Below are 16,778 nucleotides of genomic sequence, written 5' to 3' on the forward strand. Positions count from 1 at the left end.
CAATATGACAATTGATGCATGAATCTGTATGAGTCTCCCCTTATTTCCTTTTTTTTGAGGGAGGGTAGAAATTTGGGTGGGGTGCAAAATGGAGCCATTAAGATTCATTTATTTATTTGAGAGAGGTAGAAACAGACAAAGAGATCTTTTCATCTGCTGATCCAAATGGTTGCAACAACCAGAGCTGAGCTAATATGGAGCCATGAGCTTCTTCCTGGTCTCCCATGAGGGTGCAGGGGCTCCAAGACTTGGTCCATTTTCCTCAGCTGTTTCAGGCACGTTAGCTGGGAGCTAGACTGAAAATGGAACAGCTGGGTTAGAACCTGTGTCCATATGGGATGCCACATTTTAGGCAATGGCTTTCCATGCTATTCCAAAGCGTGGCTCATGGCTTTGGCCAGGCCGTATCCCTGCTGTTGCCACCATTTTGGGAGTGAATGAACAGATGAAAGTTCTCTCTCTCTGCTCTTCCTTTTTTTTTGTGACTCTCCATTTCATATAAGCAAATGCTTAAAAAAAAAAAAATCTAATGTAGAGGGTTTCATTTAATTAAGGGAAGAGTGTAGGTAAGAGTGAGTTATTCCAGAATTAAAAAAATTAAAATATGTGTATCTTCCTTCATCCTATAAATATTTTGATTCTTGGACCCACAAGCTTCCTGAAATAATTGCATTAGAGGCAGGTTTCTTCATGTTTTACCTGGTATGTTTTTATGTTTCGTAGTATCACCTTATTAACTCCAGTATATTTCTCATTTAACAATGGTGCTAAGTTGAAAATGTCTGCTGTGCATCAGGTGTGATATAAGACCTTTGATACATCCGGATTGGGATTGCTTTGACAGCTCTGCAAAGGACATTCTATCCTTACTTTACAGATGAGGAAACGGTTAGAAGAATATAAACAGTGTCAGAATACTAGTTTTTGGTTTAGCTTGGATTCATATAAGTGACTGTTTCCAGAACTTATGCTTTTACCACCATATAACCGTGAAAGAAACTGCTAGTTCATTGTTCTCTACAAAATATCACCCACCAACTGACACGTTAGTCCTTTAGTATTTTAATTTATGATCTGCAGCATTTCCTTCTCTGTGTAGTAAATCTTCAATGCATTAATTTGCATACAAATTTGAAAATCATATTTTTGTCTTCCAGAGTGCCCTGATGCCTGCACAATTGTTCTTTAAGACAGAGGACGGAGGCAAATACCCAGTTATATTTAAGCATGGAGATGACTTACGCCAAGATCAGCTTATTCTTCAGATCATCTCACTTATGGACAAGGTAAAGATAACTTTATGTTGGATGCATCAAATGTAAGCTTTTCATGACAAGTGCCGTTTGCAGAGAAGGTGGCACTTGCCACAATCTTCACTTAATCTTGAGCAAACAGTTTTCCAATACTTTACTTTGACTCTTGTGATGGATATGGCATTGTACATTGTTGACCTACTTTTTGTTAACCTGCTTCTGGGAATTTATGCAAATCAGATGAAAAGGCATATTTGAGGCAATTTGGTTTACATATGACTGGGTAAAGAATACTACTCAGGCATAAAAAAGAATTTAAAAAAAATCAATCTTGTCTTTCATAGCTAAATGGATTCAATTCGTGAAATAAGCCAGTCTCCAAAGGAAAATATCTTTTTCCTAATCTGTTAAACTAACCCAGAGAGTGTGAAGACATGCGTTGTGTAGGGCTGAGAGTGGCTCTCTGCGCAGCCTTGGCTGATGGTCCCGAGAACTGGGAGGCCTTTGGACTTCTTACTCTGCAGCGATGTTTTCCCCTGTTCTTTTCTACCTGCTTTTTATTGGTACAATTACATAATAGACTATTAAACATGACAAAAACACTTATATGAAATTTAAAAATTAGTTGTTTTGAAAATCAAGTTCTCTGTCAAATTTAGCAATTCTATTAATTTGTTAGATCTTTATTGTTCTATTCCCATACCTGCCATTGGCTTTAAATGAAACTTTTTTGCTCTCATTTTCTTTCATTTTTTTTTTCTTTCTCCTCGGGGATTTCTAATATGGTCTGTATGTACAAAGGTCGGCATAAATCAAAGGAAAAAAAACTTCATTTTTTTATTGGAAATTTCTGTAAGAGATTTAGAACAGATAAAAAAAAACTTGTTATGCCATAATGTAAACACTTAGTTTACTTTTAACAGAGCCAAGTAATTTAATTGAATTTAATCTGGGTTTGCTTCCTGCTTTGTATTACATACCTGCTGTATTTGGCCATAAAAGGTTTTCTTGATGATCTTTCTATATGCCTAATGCATCGTATCTTTTCATCAAAAGCTGTTACGGAAAGAAAATTTGGATTTGAAATTGACACCATATAAGGTACTAGCCACTAGCACAAAGCATGGTAAGTTGTGTTGTTTTGTTTTGTTTTGCTTTTAATCTTTTTTCCCCACATTAATATTGTCCTTTCTTTCTGTATCCGGGGTCAGGGGAGAGATAAAGGGAAAAGCCTCACCCAGCCCCCCACCCCTCCCAGAGCCCGACGTGGGACATGCTCCGAGGGTCCTGCTCATGCAGTTTTGATAGTTCATGTTTTGTTTTGTTTTAATCAGGATTTTTTTTTTGTTTCATTCCATTGAGTGTACTTTTTCTTCTTAACCTAGACTTTTTGAAAATTTCTGTAGAGTGCTAAAGGCCAGTTAGGTTAACTGACTTCTCCCTGCCTCATTTCTTTGCTTTATCTCCCTTCCTTCTTCCTTCTCTTTCTTCTGTTTGGCCACCATTCCTTCCTCCCTTCCTCCTCTTTCTGATGTCGTAAAACAATATAGTTGGAATGAAAATGAACACTTCCATGATGTATTTTTAAATACTAGAAGTGGTTGTGGTTCATGTACTGTGGCGCCTGAAGGTTTTCTGCTGGGCTTTGCTGATAATTCACCAAATGATGATGTCAGCTGATTTTTTTTTTTTAAGTTTTAGAGATTTTCAAAAACTTCCTGGAAAGTATATATTATGAAAAACTATACATAACATTATGCTAGAGGAAGCATAATTACTTAAAGGTTCTTTCTCTTGTAAACGTTTTGAAGTACTTCTCAGTGTGTCCATGTACATATGATATATGTCAAGCCTCTAAATCTGTTTCTGCTTGACTAACTTCTATAAGTTGAAGATTCCCTAGGAATGTTTGCATGCAGCTTAGTAAAAACTTCACAATCCTGTTACTCTTACTTTTTTTAAAAAAAGATTTATTTATTTATTGGAAAGTCAGATATACAGAGGGGAGGCGAGACAGAGAGGAAGATCATCTGTCTGATGATTCACTCCCCAAGTGACCACAATGGCCGGTACACCAATCCAAAGCCAGGATCCAGGAACTTCTTCTGGGTGTCCCACACGGGTGCAGGGTCCCAAAGCTTTGGGCCTTCCTTGACTGCTTTCCTGGGCCACAAGCAAGGAGCTGGATGGGAAGCAGGGCTGCTGGGATTAGAACTGGTGTCCATATGGGTTCCCGGTGCATTCAAGGCAAGGACTTTAGCTACTAATCCACGCTGCCGGGCCCAATCCTTTTAGTCTTAAATCTTCATATCTGTAGTTACTTTGGTGAAACAAACAACTATTTCATGCTTTAATTACTTTTTAAATTTTCCTCTCAAAAAAACAAAAAAAAAAACACACACGCACAAAACAAAAAAACAAAAAAAGCAAAGCTATGCTAGAGTAAACATAGTTTCCATAGACATTTTAGAAGTTGCTCCTAAGTGAAGTGTGTCCATTCGTCACTCACTGTGCTCACTGCTTTGCATACGTTTCTGTGTTAGGCTTCATGCAGTTTATCCAGTCAGTTCCTGTTGCTGAAGTTCTTGATACAGAAGGCAGTATTCAGGTATGGCTTTAATTTCAATGACTTTTTAAGTAACTCTAGAATATTTTCATTTAGCGAATTCAGCCTTTGTAAGGCATTTACTGAGATACAAATCAAAGCCTCCCTATGTCCTCATTCATCTAACTGTTTTCTTGTGTCGGTAGTGGATACTGTGGCCAGGTTGTGCATGTTAGAGCGTGTAGGGAGTCCCTTTCCCAGGATATGCCATAGCGGTGCGGAGCTGCTCTGTTTCTGAGCACAGTGCTGCAGGGAGAGTCTCCCTGTGCTTTAGCGCTGTATTCCTGTCCCCTCACTGCCCCGCCGCAGGAAGGATCATGCGCAATGAGCTTCCTCAGAGGAGAGGTAAGCTACGGGGCCAATATGGTCATCAATTTTGATTTTCCATGCCCATTCTTTTGCGTATCACTTCAGTGTAACTGACCTTATGTTTGATGCAATTAAATATAGCATCTGTGAGTCCTTCCAACAGATGAAACTTTTGGGTGGCCTTCGTTTCTTTTCAAGCTAGTTTTTACAGCTGTGATATTTAGAGGTTTTTCTGAAGATGGCCTGAAATGCGTGTAAAACCCTTACCTAGGTTCTGGTTGAAGCCGTTACTTCATAATATCATTTCTATTGTTCTGTAGTTATAATTTTTTTTAAAAGAAGACAACGATACTAATCATTCTTTGTCCCCTGTCTACCCTGAGAGTCAGCTGAGTCACGGGGTATTGTTGGATAATTCAAGTTGCTTCCCTCTCATGTTTCTTGTTGCTGTACGTCATTACCTAATCGTGGTATTGTTAACCTTCTAACTCTTGCTGCTCATTGTGATTCAAATTTCCATTTAACTATTAATCTATAAGGTCAAACATGTAAGAATATATGGATAGGCTGTTTGTTTCTTCTGAAGTGATTGTATCTTTTGCCCATGTTCGCATTGGTTGCTTGTATTTTTCTTATTGACTTGTAGGAGCTCTTTATTTAGAGTCTAAGTTATTCTATTTCGAACATACAAGTTGCTCAAAAATTTGGAAGTTCAGTAGTGCATGACTTTACACTTTGCAACAACATACTGTGTTTTCCTCTGACTTTTAAATGGGAAGGAGTGGATCGAGTTGGTAATCTGGACAACACTACATGTTATATGTACTGTTTTCCTCAGTGTTTCCATGCTCTTCGTCCAATGTGCTAGATTTGTTTTACTCTTAGACGCTTTAAACTAGACACTTCCAAAGCATATAATTTGTTTGAATTGTGTTGTATTAAATTGTATTATATTAGTTATGTAATATATTTTCAGAACTTTTTTAGAAAACATGCCCCGAGTGAGAATGGGCCGAATGGGATAAGTGCTGAGGTCATGGACACTTACGTTAAGAGCTGTGGTGAGTTTTCCGGCTTCCTGCCAGGGATCTGTTTGAACGGGAAGGCAGGCCATCCTTGTGCTGCTACATGTGTCTACGTTTGTAAGGTGGTAAGGTTTAAATCCTCCATTAGAAAAAAAAAAAGAGTAAAATATGTTGTTGACGAAGTCATTAATTCTTTGAGGTCATGTGGTAACATGGTATTCATCTTCACCTTGTAATCACTTAATTATTTTGTGATTGCAAGCTACCTAGATTAAAGATTTAACAATACGTATCTGCTTGATCTATATTATTTCGTACCCGTTTTATAAATGGTTTATTTATGTTACATCATTTTTATGCGTGTGATTACACACTCAAGCCATGGTGCGGGGAGCAAAATAGGACTTTGTAGAAATTTAACACTTATTTAAACATTTAAGCTTGCATGCTGATTCGTGGTTTAGGAGGTGCTTTCGTAGGAGGAGTTCTTTCCTTTGCACAGCAGTCTTTGTTCTTCAACAGCCCTGTGAAAAAACAGCTGTGGTATCAGACTTAAAGGCTACACTGCAGTACTCCTGGTTCTCGCTTGCTTTCTGTTTCTTATGCGTCGTCTTGCCTGCTTCCCCACCTCTCTTCCTCCACTTCAGTTACACAGAGAGGAGGAGAGGCACAGAGGAAAGGTCTTCCTTCCGTTGATTGACTTCCCCACTGAGCACAATGGCTGGAGCTGAGCCAATCCAAAACCAGGAGCCAGGAGCTTTTTCTGGGTCTCCCACATGAGTGCAGGGTCCCAATGCTTTGGACCATCCTCAATTGCTTTCCCAGGCCACAAGCAGGGAGCTGGATGGGAAGCAGGGCCGCCGGGATTAGAACTTGGCACCCATATGGGATCCCAGCGCATGCAGGACGAGGACTTTAACCGCTATGCTATCGCATCGGACCTGTGCAAGATATTTTCTAATGACCTGGGCTCGGAAGCTGCCCATTTATTCTGTCACTTTCTGTTGATCACGGAATTCATAGAGCAGGCATGGATTTGAGGGCACAGGAAAAAAATGTGTGACTGCTTTAACTCAGCACACCTAATTCTCAAGCATTACAAGTAATTATATGAGTTATTTTTCATGCCCTAAAATTGCTTTTACATATCTTTCTGTGTACGCCTTGTACATATTCACTGCTAATTTAGAGAAATTGTCAAAATTGTACATAATAGATTCATACTTAATATCACAGCATAGTCTGTTTTTAAAAATGGCCTATTTTTCCACAAAAGCTCATGAAAATGTGACTGGCATTTTTCATGTAGAAAAAATGGCAGTTTAAATTATGATACCAATTGGACAGTTAATTTGAAATTAGGTCTCGCACCTCTCCTGCATCTCACGTATGCTCATCCATCGAGCACCGAGAGCATGGCCGGATTTCTCTGTGCTGAACGCCGCTTGTTCGATATGACTTGCTTTGTTACAGAGCAGTCGGCTGTGCGCTGGTGAGCTTGGAATGGTCCCAGTGACGCTAGAGGAAGATAGCTACTATTTGAAGTTTTCATTAGATTCAGCTGCATGTAATAAAAGTTTTCTGAACAAGAATTTGAGTGTTGTAGATCATCGTGAAAATCTGCGTGTGACTTTATCCACTGGGCTATCGTGCTGTGCCCTGAACAGACTTTTAAGTCTTGCATTTTCTCTTCTCATCTGTTGAAATAACATGAAAATGAAATGTAAATGTTCAAGTTCCTGACAGACTTTATTTCTGATATAAACGACTTTTAATACTGAACACAATCTTTTTGTTTCTCTTGCAAGTATTGATTCCGGTTAGTTTCAAATTACAGTTCTCCCAGAATTGTCCAGGAAGATTACACACATAAAAAGTTGGATGAGAAATCAAGAGTAACAGCAAGCCTCTGATTCTGCATCTCGCGCTGTGGGTGACATGGCTCGCATGTGGTTTTCATGCTAATTTTTCTTTTCTCATTGCAGCTGGATATTGTGTGATTACGTATATACTTGGAGTTGGAGACAGGCACTTGGATAACCTTTTGCTGACAAAGACAGGTACCAAGTAATCGCTACTATCACACATGCGTTTGATGATCTAATGAGTTTTAACTGTTGTCTAACACTCAATAGCAACAAGGAATGTAAACAGTCCTTCCACTGGTACTGTCCCTTGTGAATATCCACTTCAGTGCTAAGCCTCCAGATAATCATTAGCATTTTTATAGTTCAAACTCTCCTTTTTGGTGAAAAAGCTCATAACCTATGCAAGAAAGCCAGTCCTGAAACTCTACACCTCTGCTTAGAGTACTGGAACATTCTTTGTCTTATTAAACTCTGCTTATCTCCTGTATCTTTAATTATTTTTCTTTTACTCCTTGTAAGTGTTAAAGAATGATTATTCTCCTCCTTTCTGATAAGTCGTTAGTCTCATATCTTCTAATGTCATCATTTTTTTATCGCTTTTTACTTCTATCCATTTCATTAAATTTAAATTAAAATGCCAAAATCCTTGAAATCCTGCGGGAGGTATGGCCCCTTGTAAGCTTTGCCTCCATTCTCCCGTTCCCTCCCCAGGACCCTCCCCTGTATTGTCTTTCCACATCCATAAACATCATCTACCTAGTTGTCTTTGAACCTCTGGACAAGAACTGATTCTCAGTGCTGCTCTTAGCCTCATCTCAGCTGGTGAATCTAGTACTGAATCTTGTCTGTTGTGCATTTCCATTTAGCTGTCCATGGATCATTCTTGCTGTTGCACTGCTCCCCCCACACCCAGCCTTCTGGGTGTCACTGTACTTCTGCCTCAAGCAAGCACCTGTTCTTTCCTCTTCTGTTTTATTCGGTGTCTGGGAAGCTGATTATAGGCCTAATTTCGTATGGCTTCTCTTTCGGAAAGTCCTTCCTATATGTCTACCTTTTAACCATACATGGTTTGTTCTTTATCCCTGTATGTATGACCCTTTGTTTTCTTTGAAGCACTTTATTATTAGCTGAGGTCATAGAGTCCTTATTAAGTACCCGCCAGCTCCTGGGAACACCAAATGAGCAGGACAGAAGATCTATCCCTGTAAAATTAGGTGACTTTGTCCTCATCCCCCCATTCAGGATCCAGATTCCAGGAGAACTGGGCCTTGGCAATCCGGGTTACCAGCAAGCCTCCCCAGTTTGAACAGAACCTAGCTACCAGCATTAGGTACTCAGCATGGAGCGAATCAATGAGAAAGCCTCTCTGCTCTTCTGTGTAGGGTTTATTCTCTGGTCTATACTTCTGCCAAAAATAGGTTTTCCTGTTGCTCTTTATACTGGACCCTTAGATAAAAATATCCTTTTGTTTCTATTTATCCCGATTGTGATAGCCAGAATTTAGCAGAGCGCCGGAAATGTGGAGTAGTCATTTGTAAAGTGCACCTGCTTTGCTGCAGTGATGTTCCGTCCAGCCTTTGAGGCTCGTCTGTGAAGGACGTGGTGGGGGATGCAGTGTCTCTCCATGTCTTCATGGACACCAGCAGGTGGCAAGGCCTGCTGTCGGGAGGGTCTTGGCCAGTTGGCTAAGGACATTGATAAAATATCACGATGTGTTTGGAGAGAATTGTTTTTGGAAGAAGTTTTGGGCATATTTTTTGATTTATAAGAATCCATCTACCAAAGTGATTCCATTTGTTTCTGGATTATCTTTATATAACCTCAGTGGAATTCTAAAATATAGATTAGCATTACCCTTGTATTACATTAAACTCTTAGATTCTAACATCTCCTTTTAAATTGCTAAACAGTTTGTCATGTAATAGAGTGCTTTCCGCTGCACTTTGAGAGGTGCTGCTTGTCCGTGTATGTTGAAGGAGGAGTGCATTTTAGAAGTAAGATTTAGAAAGTGCAGTGAAATTAATGCACATTATTGGCCCAATGTCTGTTACTTATTTAATGCAAACTTACTTTTAAAAAAAAAACCTTCCTAACTGAAGCCCAAAGCATGTTTTTGTCAGTTTTCCACTAGAGGGTGCTCCAGACTCACCTTTAAGAACCAAAGCCCTTTCAAATAAATGAAAGTTAAATCTGTTAAAAACAACAACAAAAAAAGACAGAGGGAGAGGGGATGGGGTAGGCGTGATAACACTGAGGCATAGCAGTTCTGTTTTCTGCTCTTACTTGCTAGCCTAGACAGTTTTAGACTGTGATTCTGCTTCGAATGAAAGTAGTTTTCAGGAGTTACCAGTGTCCTGTCAGGGGAAGAGACCGGAAGAGCCAACACACAGTCTGTTTTACTGATGAATTTGGGGGGGTTGCCTCTCAGAACTGTTCCACTCCGTAAATCTGTGTGAGATAGAAAAGAATCCAGATAAGAACTCTACACATATATGTAAGAGAATAATTCTCTGTGTATAGAGAGTTTCAGAAATTTATTCAGGGGAATGCTAAAGTGAAAAAATGTGAATCTCATGCCTGTATTCCCCCCTCCCTGCCTGATTTTATTTCCCATCGCTGTACTTGGTTGCTTTGATTGACATTTCCAAGGCTTGTGCAGCAGATGGCGCTGTGAGCCCACGCTAAAAGTGGACCTAGCTAAGTCTGTCAGTGTATTGCCTGTGGTTGTCAATTACAGCGTTATTTCTTGAAGCAAATTTGAGGTGATTTGTCTTTCACTTATTATTGTCTTATAATTGCATTTTCTGGCCTAGAAGTTAACGAAATTTAAATTATGATGAAGAATTGAAAAAAGGATTTATAGGCATTTAACTGAAACGTAGTTTGAATTTATTCTAAATTTTTGTTTTTGAAAGCTTTGAAGAATGTTATGGGGAAAAAAAGAGCCTGGGGAACAGAAACATTTGGTTTCTTATGGTTTACAGACTTTATAATAGAATTAATATTAATTTTTACATGTAAATAACTGAAGAATATTCACAAGTGAAAACTACAAGCTGGGTATCTTTAGTACATGGAAAATTTAGGACAGAAGAGGTGGGTTTTGTGGTTTTTTTTTTCTTTTGTCTGTCTTGGCAAACTGAAGGTGACATGTTTTGAACCATTTTTCAAAGAAATTAATTCTTACAGTTATCCTAATTGCATCTTTTGGATGCTTTTTCCCCCCCAGGGATATATTAATGTTTAGTTTTATGAACTAGACATTCATGTTTATTTAAGTCCTGAGAAACACTCTCGCAGAGCAGCTGACGGAGACTTCTCTAGGGGCAACATCAGGGGACGTCCGGAAGGTTCCAGTGCACGTGTGGATGGTTCCCTGTCTTCCTGAATGTGCATGCTGTCTCCAGGGGAAGAGCAGCAGGTGTAATCCAGTAGAGTTTGCTTGGTGCTGTAAACACACAGTAGGGCTAGAAGCGGTTATTTGTTGGATTGATTACCATGAGCTGAGAATGTTTTTCATCTTTATTAAGTTGTTTTGACTCATAGTTTTACTGATAATAAAAACAAATGGTATCGTTCCTTTTCTCAGCATAAAATCTGAATTCCTTTAAATCATTACCGTTTTAAATTCTCCATTGAGTGACCCTTATTTTAATGCTCTGTGAGGGATTATAAAAGAGAAACAGCCAATTTAGTTACGGGTTTAATACTGTCCTTCTGAATTTCTTTGGGTAAATCTTGGCATTCAAAATAATAATATGTTTGATTTGTGCAAAGGAAAATGTAATTATTAGTGAAAATACCATTGGCTGGGCCCAAAGAGGGCGGCGTCCGCTAGGCTGCGGCATCTTCCTTACCAGCTGGCCATGATGTGTTTTAGAATATGATTGACTGGAAGCATTTTTAGAAATAGCAAGAAGGCTGCTACTCAATTTTAAGAAGGAATTTCTGGAAATCCTCAAGGAATATGTGTGTTGAAAAAGAATTTGTGGCATCATTTAAATCTGCATTTTGTCCTGAAGACTGGGATGAGTTCAGCCGTTCTGTGGGAGTGCTCTGCAGACAGGTCTCAGGCAGTGCGCCTCTTGAAGGCTTTGCTGGTTTCATAGGGTCTCTTCTCAGTTGTCATTGCTTTGTGTTGTTTTGTTTTAACAGAATTATATATATAATAGACACACAATGCTCTCTATGCATAATGCTCTCTGTATAGTGCTCAGAAGAGATATAATATAGAACTTGCTTACTGTTCAAATGATGGTGCTTTACAGCTGTTTATATTTAAGTTATTTAGCTTTAATTCAGCCATCATCCTTTTTAATTCAACAAGTATAAATATCTTGGGCTCCAGTTTCATAAGTAAGTTCACGTCACTCATGCAAATAACAGGAGAATTTAATCATGTCATTCCCATGTATTTTAAGTTAGGGACAAAAGAAAGTAAAGTCAGTAATTGGTTTGTTTTCTGTGTATTTCATCTCCTGACTGCTTAAGAGATCTGAGTAAACCTCACACCCTGAACTTCTTAATTAAACATTTTTTTAATTCCATGAAATGAGTATTTTAAACCATTTATGATGCTGTGTCATTTACAGTTATTAACTTTAAAAAATATTCCCTTGTTGTGTGGGAGGATGAATTTTCTTAAAACATTAATAGCCTCTTTTCAGACGACATGGCTCTTTGAACCTGCGAAGCATAATAATGGTCTCATTGTTCAATACTGAATCTTTAATGGCTTATAATTAAGCAGTAATCTTGTTCTTTGAGAATTTCCTTACAAGAAGGATAGAAATATATCCATTTACAAGCAGTGATGCATAGCGCACATTGGAATTCCAGTAAGACCTTCAATGAGAGGGAGAAAATGAGAACTAAGTTCTCTTTTAAATGCGTGGGGCACATTAAATAACCATGCGTGACGGCAGCTTTGTTTCAAAACTGATCATTCATCTGCTAAAGTGCAGGGCACAGTTAAGTACTGTACTGGTTTTAAAAAATAGTACTTAGCTTAGTTCAAAAGAGGTAACAGATTTAGTTGAAGGCCATGAAATCCTTACTAGAATTTGATTATGGCTTTTCATCAACTCAGTCAATTAAAAGATTGCATACCCTTTGCCTGTAACAAATTTACAAGATGTTTTCCAATAAGTACTGGAATTATCTAATTCCTGCTTCCAAAGCTGCTGCTTTCTTTTCTCCCTCCTGACCTCCCTTTCTTTTCTTCTTCCTTCCATTTATCCCTCTTTCTTTTTAAGAGAAAAAGGAGGGAGACAGAGATGCATCTTCCGTTTTCTCATCTGCTGGTTTACATAGAAATGCTCTCACTTGAGTCTGGTCCAAGCTAAGCCAGGAACTGGAACTGCATGGTCTCCCACAGGAGTAACAGGTGCTCAAGTGCCTAGGTCTTCTACACCTTTCCGAGCCACAGCAGCATTGAGCCAGGAACTGAAATGGGCCACCAGGATCCCAAGCTGTATCTTAACCTGCCTACAGTCCAATACTGGTCCCTTCCCTGGGAGCCTGATGAGGGGTATGGGAAAAAATGCATTTCATTATTCTAAGAATAATGCAGCAAATTTTGGGATCCTGAAATGAAATCCCTATTAAAGATGTGTATTATGATCGTAAATATATAAAACATAAAACTCCATTCTAATCTCTCTGTGAATACAATTCTAAATATATATATATGTAGATGAAATGTGTATTTTTATTTGAAAAGCAGATTTTCAGTGAGAGAAAAGCCAGAGAGAGGGGGAAGGGAGAAAGATTTTAGGAATACTATGGAGAATTCCATAAAGTCTTCCATCATATTCTTGCATATTTGTGCCGTTGATTCAATCACTGCTATCCTATTTGTTGATGGGAACCTGCAGCTGTATGTGTTCAGTCCCGGGCAGGCATGAGTACTGCCTTCGGCTTCTTGGTCTGTAGTGCTGACGTGACATAGATCAGCTGAGGATGCTTCAAATGAAGCCATTGGTAATTGGAAATGTGTGTGAGCTTTGGTGAGTATTAGTATGCGGTGGTCAATAAAAGGAAAGCTTCATCTGAGAGAGATTTACAATAAATGGTTTGCTCTATGAATTGGATTTGGCTTAAACCGTGGCATTTAGAATTTTGCACCAGAATTCTAATTTTGACTCATATCTTAAAACATTACCTGGACTTTGATTGCTTCAAGTCTGGACACATAAAAACAGAAATTATGTTTAATGTTACCGTAGGATGATGATTTTTTGGTGGATCAGGGAGAGACTTACTTAAAGGCAGAGCCGTAAGGGGAGGGAGAGACAGAGCTCTTCCCTCTGCTGGTTCACTCCCCACATCATGCAGTGGTCAGAGCTGGACTTGGCAGGAACCAGGAGCTTCCCTGTATCTCCCATGTGGATTCAGGGGCTCAAGAATTTGGGCCATTTTTTGCTGTTTTCCCAAGTACATTAACATTGAGCCAGGTCAAAGTGAAGCAGCCAGTACTAAGTGGCACTTACATAGAATGCCATTGCTGCAGGCAGTGGCTTTACTGCCTATGCCACCACATCAACCCTGTGGAGCTTGGTTTCATCTCACTGAATGTGAGTAAAATGAACTAAAATGTGCTCTGAAGTTGTTCCCTATCCTGGAATTAGAAAATCAAATCATATAATAGGCTTCATCATGAGCTGATTACTTTGCAAAAGTACTGCTGCTTGTTCTTTAAATGAACTCTTGAAACAGATGAGTTTCTTTTCAATATCCAGGTAAACTCTTCCACATAGACTTTGGATATATTTTGGGTCGAGATCCGAAGCCTCTTCCTCCTCCAATGAAGCTGAATAAGGAAATGGTGGAAGGAATGGGGGGCACGCAGAGTGAACAGTACCAGGAGTTCCGTAAACAGTGTTACACGGCTTTTCTCCACCTCCGGAGGTAAGTTGATTTGCTTGGCATTTCTTTCCTAGAACAAGAAGTGGAGTTTTCAGATATGTCTACTTGTTTTCAGTAAAGTACAGGTTGTATTATTTCCTAATAATCATCTATACCTGTTTTGATCAGCAGTGTGATATTAAAGGAAAACAGCATACAATATGTTGCTCTGCTGTTGAACATCTCATTGCTGCATCTTATCAACTGTGAAGTTGGTGTTATACAAGACAGGCAAATAGGAACGCTTGCCATCATTTAAATAAAGGATGCTGTGTGTATTTTGACAGTGTTGGGATGGAGACAGGGTGAGGAGACCTCGTCATTCAGATCTTCCTGAAGGCTGTCTTGAAGGATTGTAATCTTACCTGGGTCTACTACCTTGTGGCAGAAAGAAGGGTTTCACCAATTGAGAATGGATTTTTGGAATGTTTCAAGATGTTTTTGTTTTTTCGGAACCCAACGAGAGATGCAGAGTGAGACAGCTAGAGGAAGGGAAACAGAGAGGGAGAGATCTTTCCCTATGCCGTCTCACTCCTCAGATGGCCAAAGCAGCCAGGCCACAGCCAGTAGCCAGGAGCTTCATCCATGTTTTCCAAACACTTGTTGCTTCTTGCAGGCTATCAGCAGGAATCTGGGTCTGAAGGAGAACCAGGGCACAGGCAGCAGTGTTACTCGCTATGCCACAGTGCCAACCCCCATGCTTGTTGAACTTAAAATATGACAGATGATTAGCCAAAAATGGCAGGATCATTTAACTCTAATAGTGTTCTCAACCTAACTATGCAAATTGAATGCTGTTAGTCAAGCAGATAATCCCCACTCTGGGTTCTAAACCTGCATGCGTGCTCTTCCAGGAGAAAACCTAGCCGGTAGCCAGGGAGCTTCTTATGCATCCATGCTCTGTCATCCTCCTTGTTGTTAATTAACATACGGTGGCTTTTACTTGTTGTTGCCTCACTTACACATACATTATTTAAAACAGTGTATTTTTGTTGACTGAAAACTGTAATTTGTGTGAAAATCCTCTGGATTTCTGCTTTAGTTCTGCAGTGAGGCTATGTTCCTGGGTTATGTTGGTGTTCTAGTCCCAGGAAACTGGCTCAGATCAGAGGATCTCAACTTGGAACTGCTCTCTCCTCCTTTGGGTCACACTGAGTATTAGTGTCTGGACACATTTCTGGATTGTTGCAGGCCACGGCGGGCTAGGCCAGGGTATTGGTAAAGTCCTCCTTCCCTGTTTCTCTGCCCTGCACTACAATCCATGCTTCCCCATTTGCTTTGTCTCCTTTTCTTCCCACAGTTTTCCCCTGAAAGGTTTTCCATTACTGTTCTGTAATAAAACAAATTCTGTCAAGGTCAACAGTTACGAGTTTTTGGCAGCTTTTAACAGTTTTAGTTGTTGTGCACTGATAGGAAGTGAACGAACCTGAGATGCCTGTCTGCCTCTTCTCTATCCCTCTGCTTTTCTATTTTTTTTAAAGATTTATTTTTATTATTTTATTTTTATTGGAAAGGCGGATATACAGAGAGGAGAGACAGAGAGGAAGATCTTCCGTCCGATGATTCACTCCCCAAGTGAGCGCAACAGGTCGATGCTGTGCCGGTCCGAAGCCAGGAGCCTCTTCCGGGTCTCCCACGCGGGTGCAGGGTCCCAAAGCTTCGGGCCGTCCTTGACTGCTTTCCCGGGCCACAGGCTGGGAGCTGGAAAGGAAGTGGGGCTGCCGGGATCAGAACCGGCGCCCACATGGGATCCCGGGCTTGCAAGGCGAGGACCTTAACCACTTGCGCCAAGGCGCTGGGCCCCCTCTGCTTTTCTAAATAAATCAATGATGGATACATTTTACAAACAAAGACTGTGTAACAGAATGTGTCTGTCATGCCACGCTATAAGTGCAGCTGATCAGTTGGTTTAAAATAAAATCATGCATCTTTGTCAGGATTTCTTCTCTCTCTCTGACCCCTCAATCTCTGACCTGTGTGTCTGCACCCCTCTTGCTTTTTATCAGATAACCACAATAAAAGTTAACTTTGCTCCTCGATTTGGTGTGAGTCCCACCATCCTCCAGAATGTAGACTTCCTGATTGCAACAGGAGTCTTGTGGGTTCAACACACCCCTGTATCTCTGGTGTCCTGGAATCCTTCAGTAGATATTTGTTGGTGGAATGAAGAAAATTATTGAGTGAACAAAAATGGAATAACATCTGAGTTATGTTTTTATCTGTTTTCACAGATTTATATACTAAGTAACAGAATTTAGTTAAAGCTATTTAGCTAAAGTTAAGAACATTTTAAAAATATAAGTGATAAAGATAGGCAATTTGAAACTCTCGAAGAGACCGTTTGTGTATGGGTTCTATTATTACAGTTTAGTTTTAGGTAGTTCTTAAGTAACAGCCTGTGCAGTTTAATCGCAAATTGGTACATGACAGGTCTAAGGATTCTGTGTCATTTCATTGCCAATCGCCCTGCCTTAAGGAAATGCAGGACACTTGTTGACATTTTTTCTAAGACTAAATGTGAGTCTTCATTTCTAAAAACCAGAGCTTTCTGAATGTGCATCCACACCCAAAGGTAAAAATCAGTAGGACAAAATATGTTCTATTCAGAGCAAGACTGCCCAAGGCCAAATGTTCTGGAGGCACGAAGTGCCCAGTAGGGATGTATTTACTACTCTGTATTGACTTTCTATGAAATGTTTCATAGGAAGACTTTATTTCGTGATAGAGGCCAGTGTTCTTCAAGCATAGCATTAATTTGGTACCTTACCCACTTTACTGTACAGACTGTACTAGACTCACTGTGAGCTGATGA

The 16,778-nt window shown here is 39.7% G+C and overlaps 1 protein-coding gene across 3 annotated transcripts in view; it reads left to right on the plus strand.

The window, feature by feature from the left end:
• PIK3C3 (phosphatidylinositol 3-kinase catalytic subunit type 3) overlaps positions 1-16,778 on the plus strand; it is an 89,139-nt gene that overhangs the window by 57,586 nt on the left and 14,775 nt on the right. For all 3 annotated transcript variants that reach the window (XM_040984955.1, XM_040984956.1, XM_040984957.1), the window contains 6 exons: positions 1,158-1,286; positions 2,310-2,379; positions 3,797-3,861; positions 5,144-5,228; positions 7,178-7,252; positions 13,801-13,969. In XM_040984955.1, the coding sequence (XP_040840889.1) occupies positions 1,158-1,286; positions 2,310-2,379; positions 3,797-3,861; positions 5,144-5,228; positions 7,178-7,252; positions 13,801-13,969 (593 nt within the window). The remainder of the gene's footprint in view (positions 1-1,157; positions 1,287-2,309; positions 2,380-3,796; positions 3,862-5,143; positions 5,229-7,177; positions 7,253-13,800; positions 13,970-16,778) is intronic.

This window comes from Ochotona curzoniae, unplaced genomic scaffold (assembly GCF_017591425.1).
Source record: "Ochotona curzoniae isolate NIBS_2020 unplaced genomic scaffold, NIBS_Ocur_1.0 contig_43, whole genome shotgun sequence".
In the NCBI taxonomy this organism is placed as follows: Eukaryota; Metazoa; Chordata; class Mammalia; order Lagomorpha; family Ochotonidae; genus Ochotona; species Ochotona curzoniae.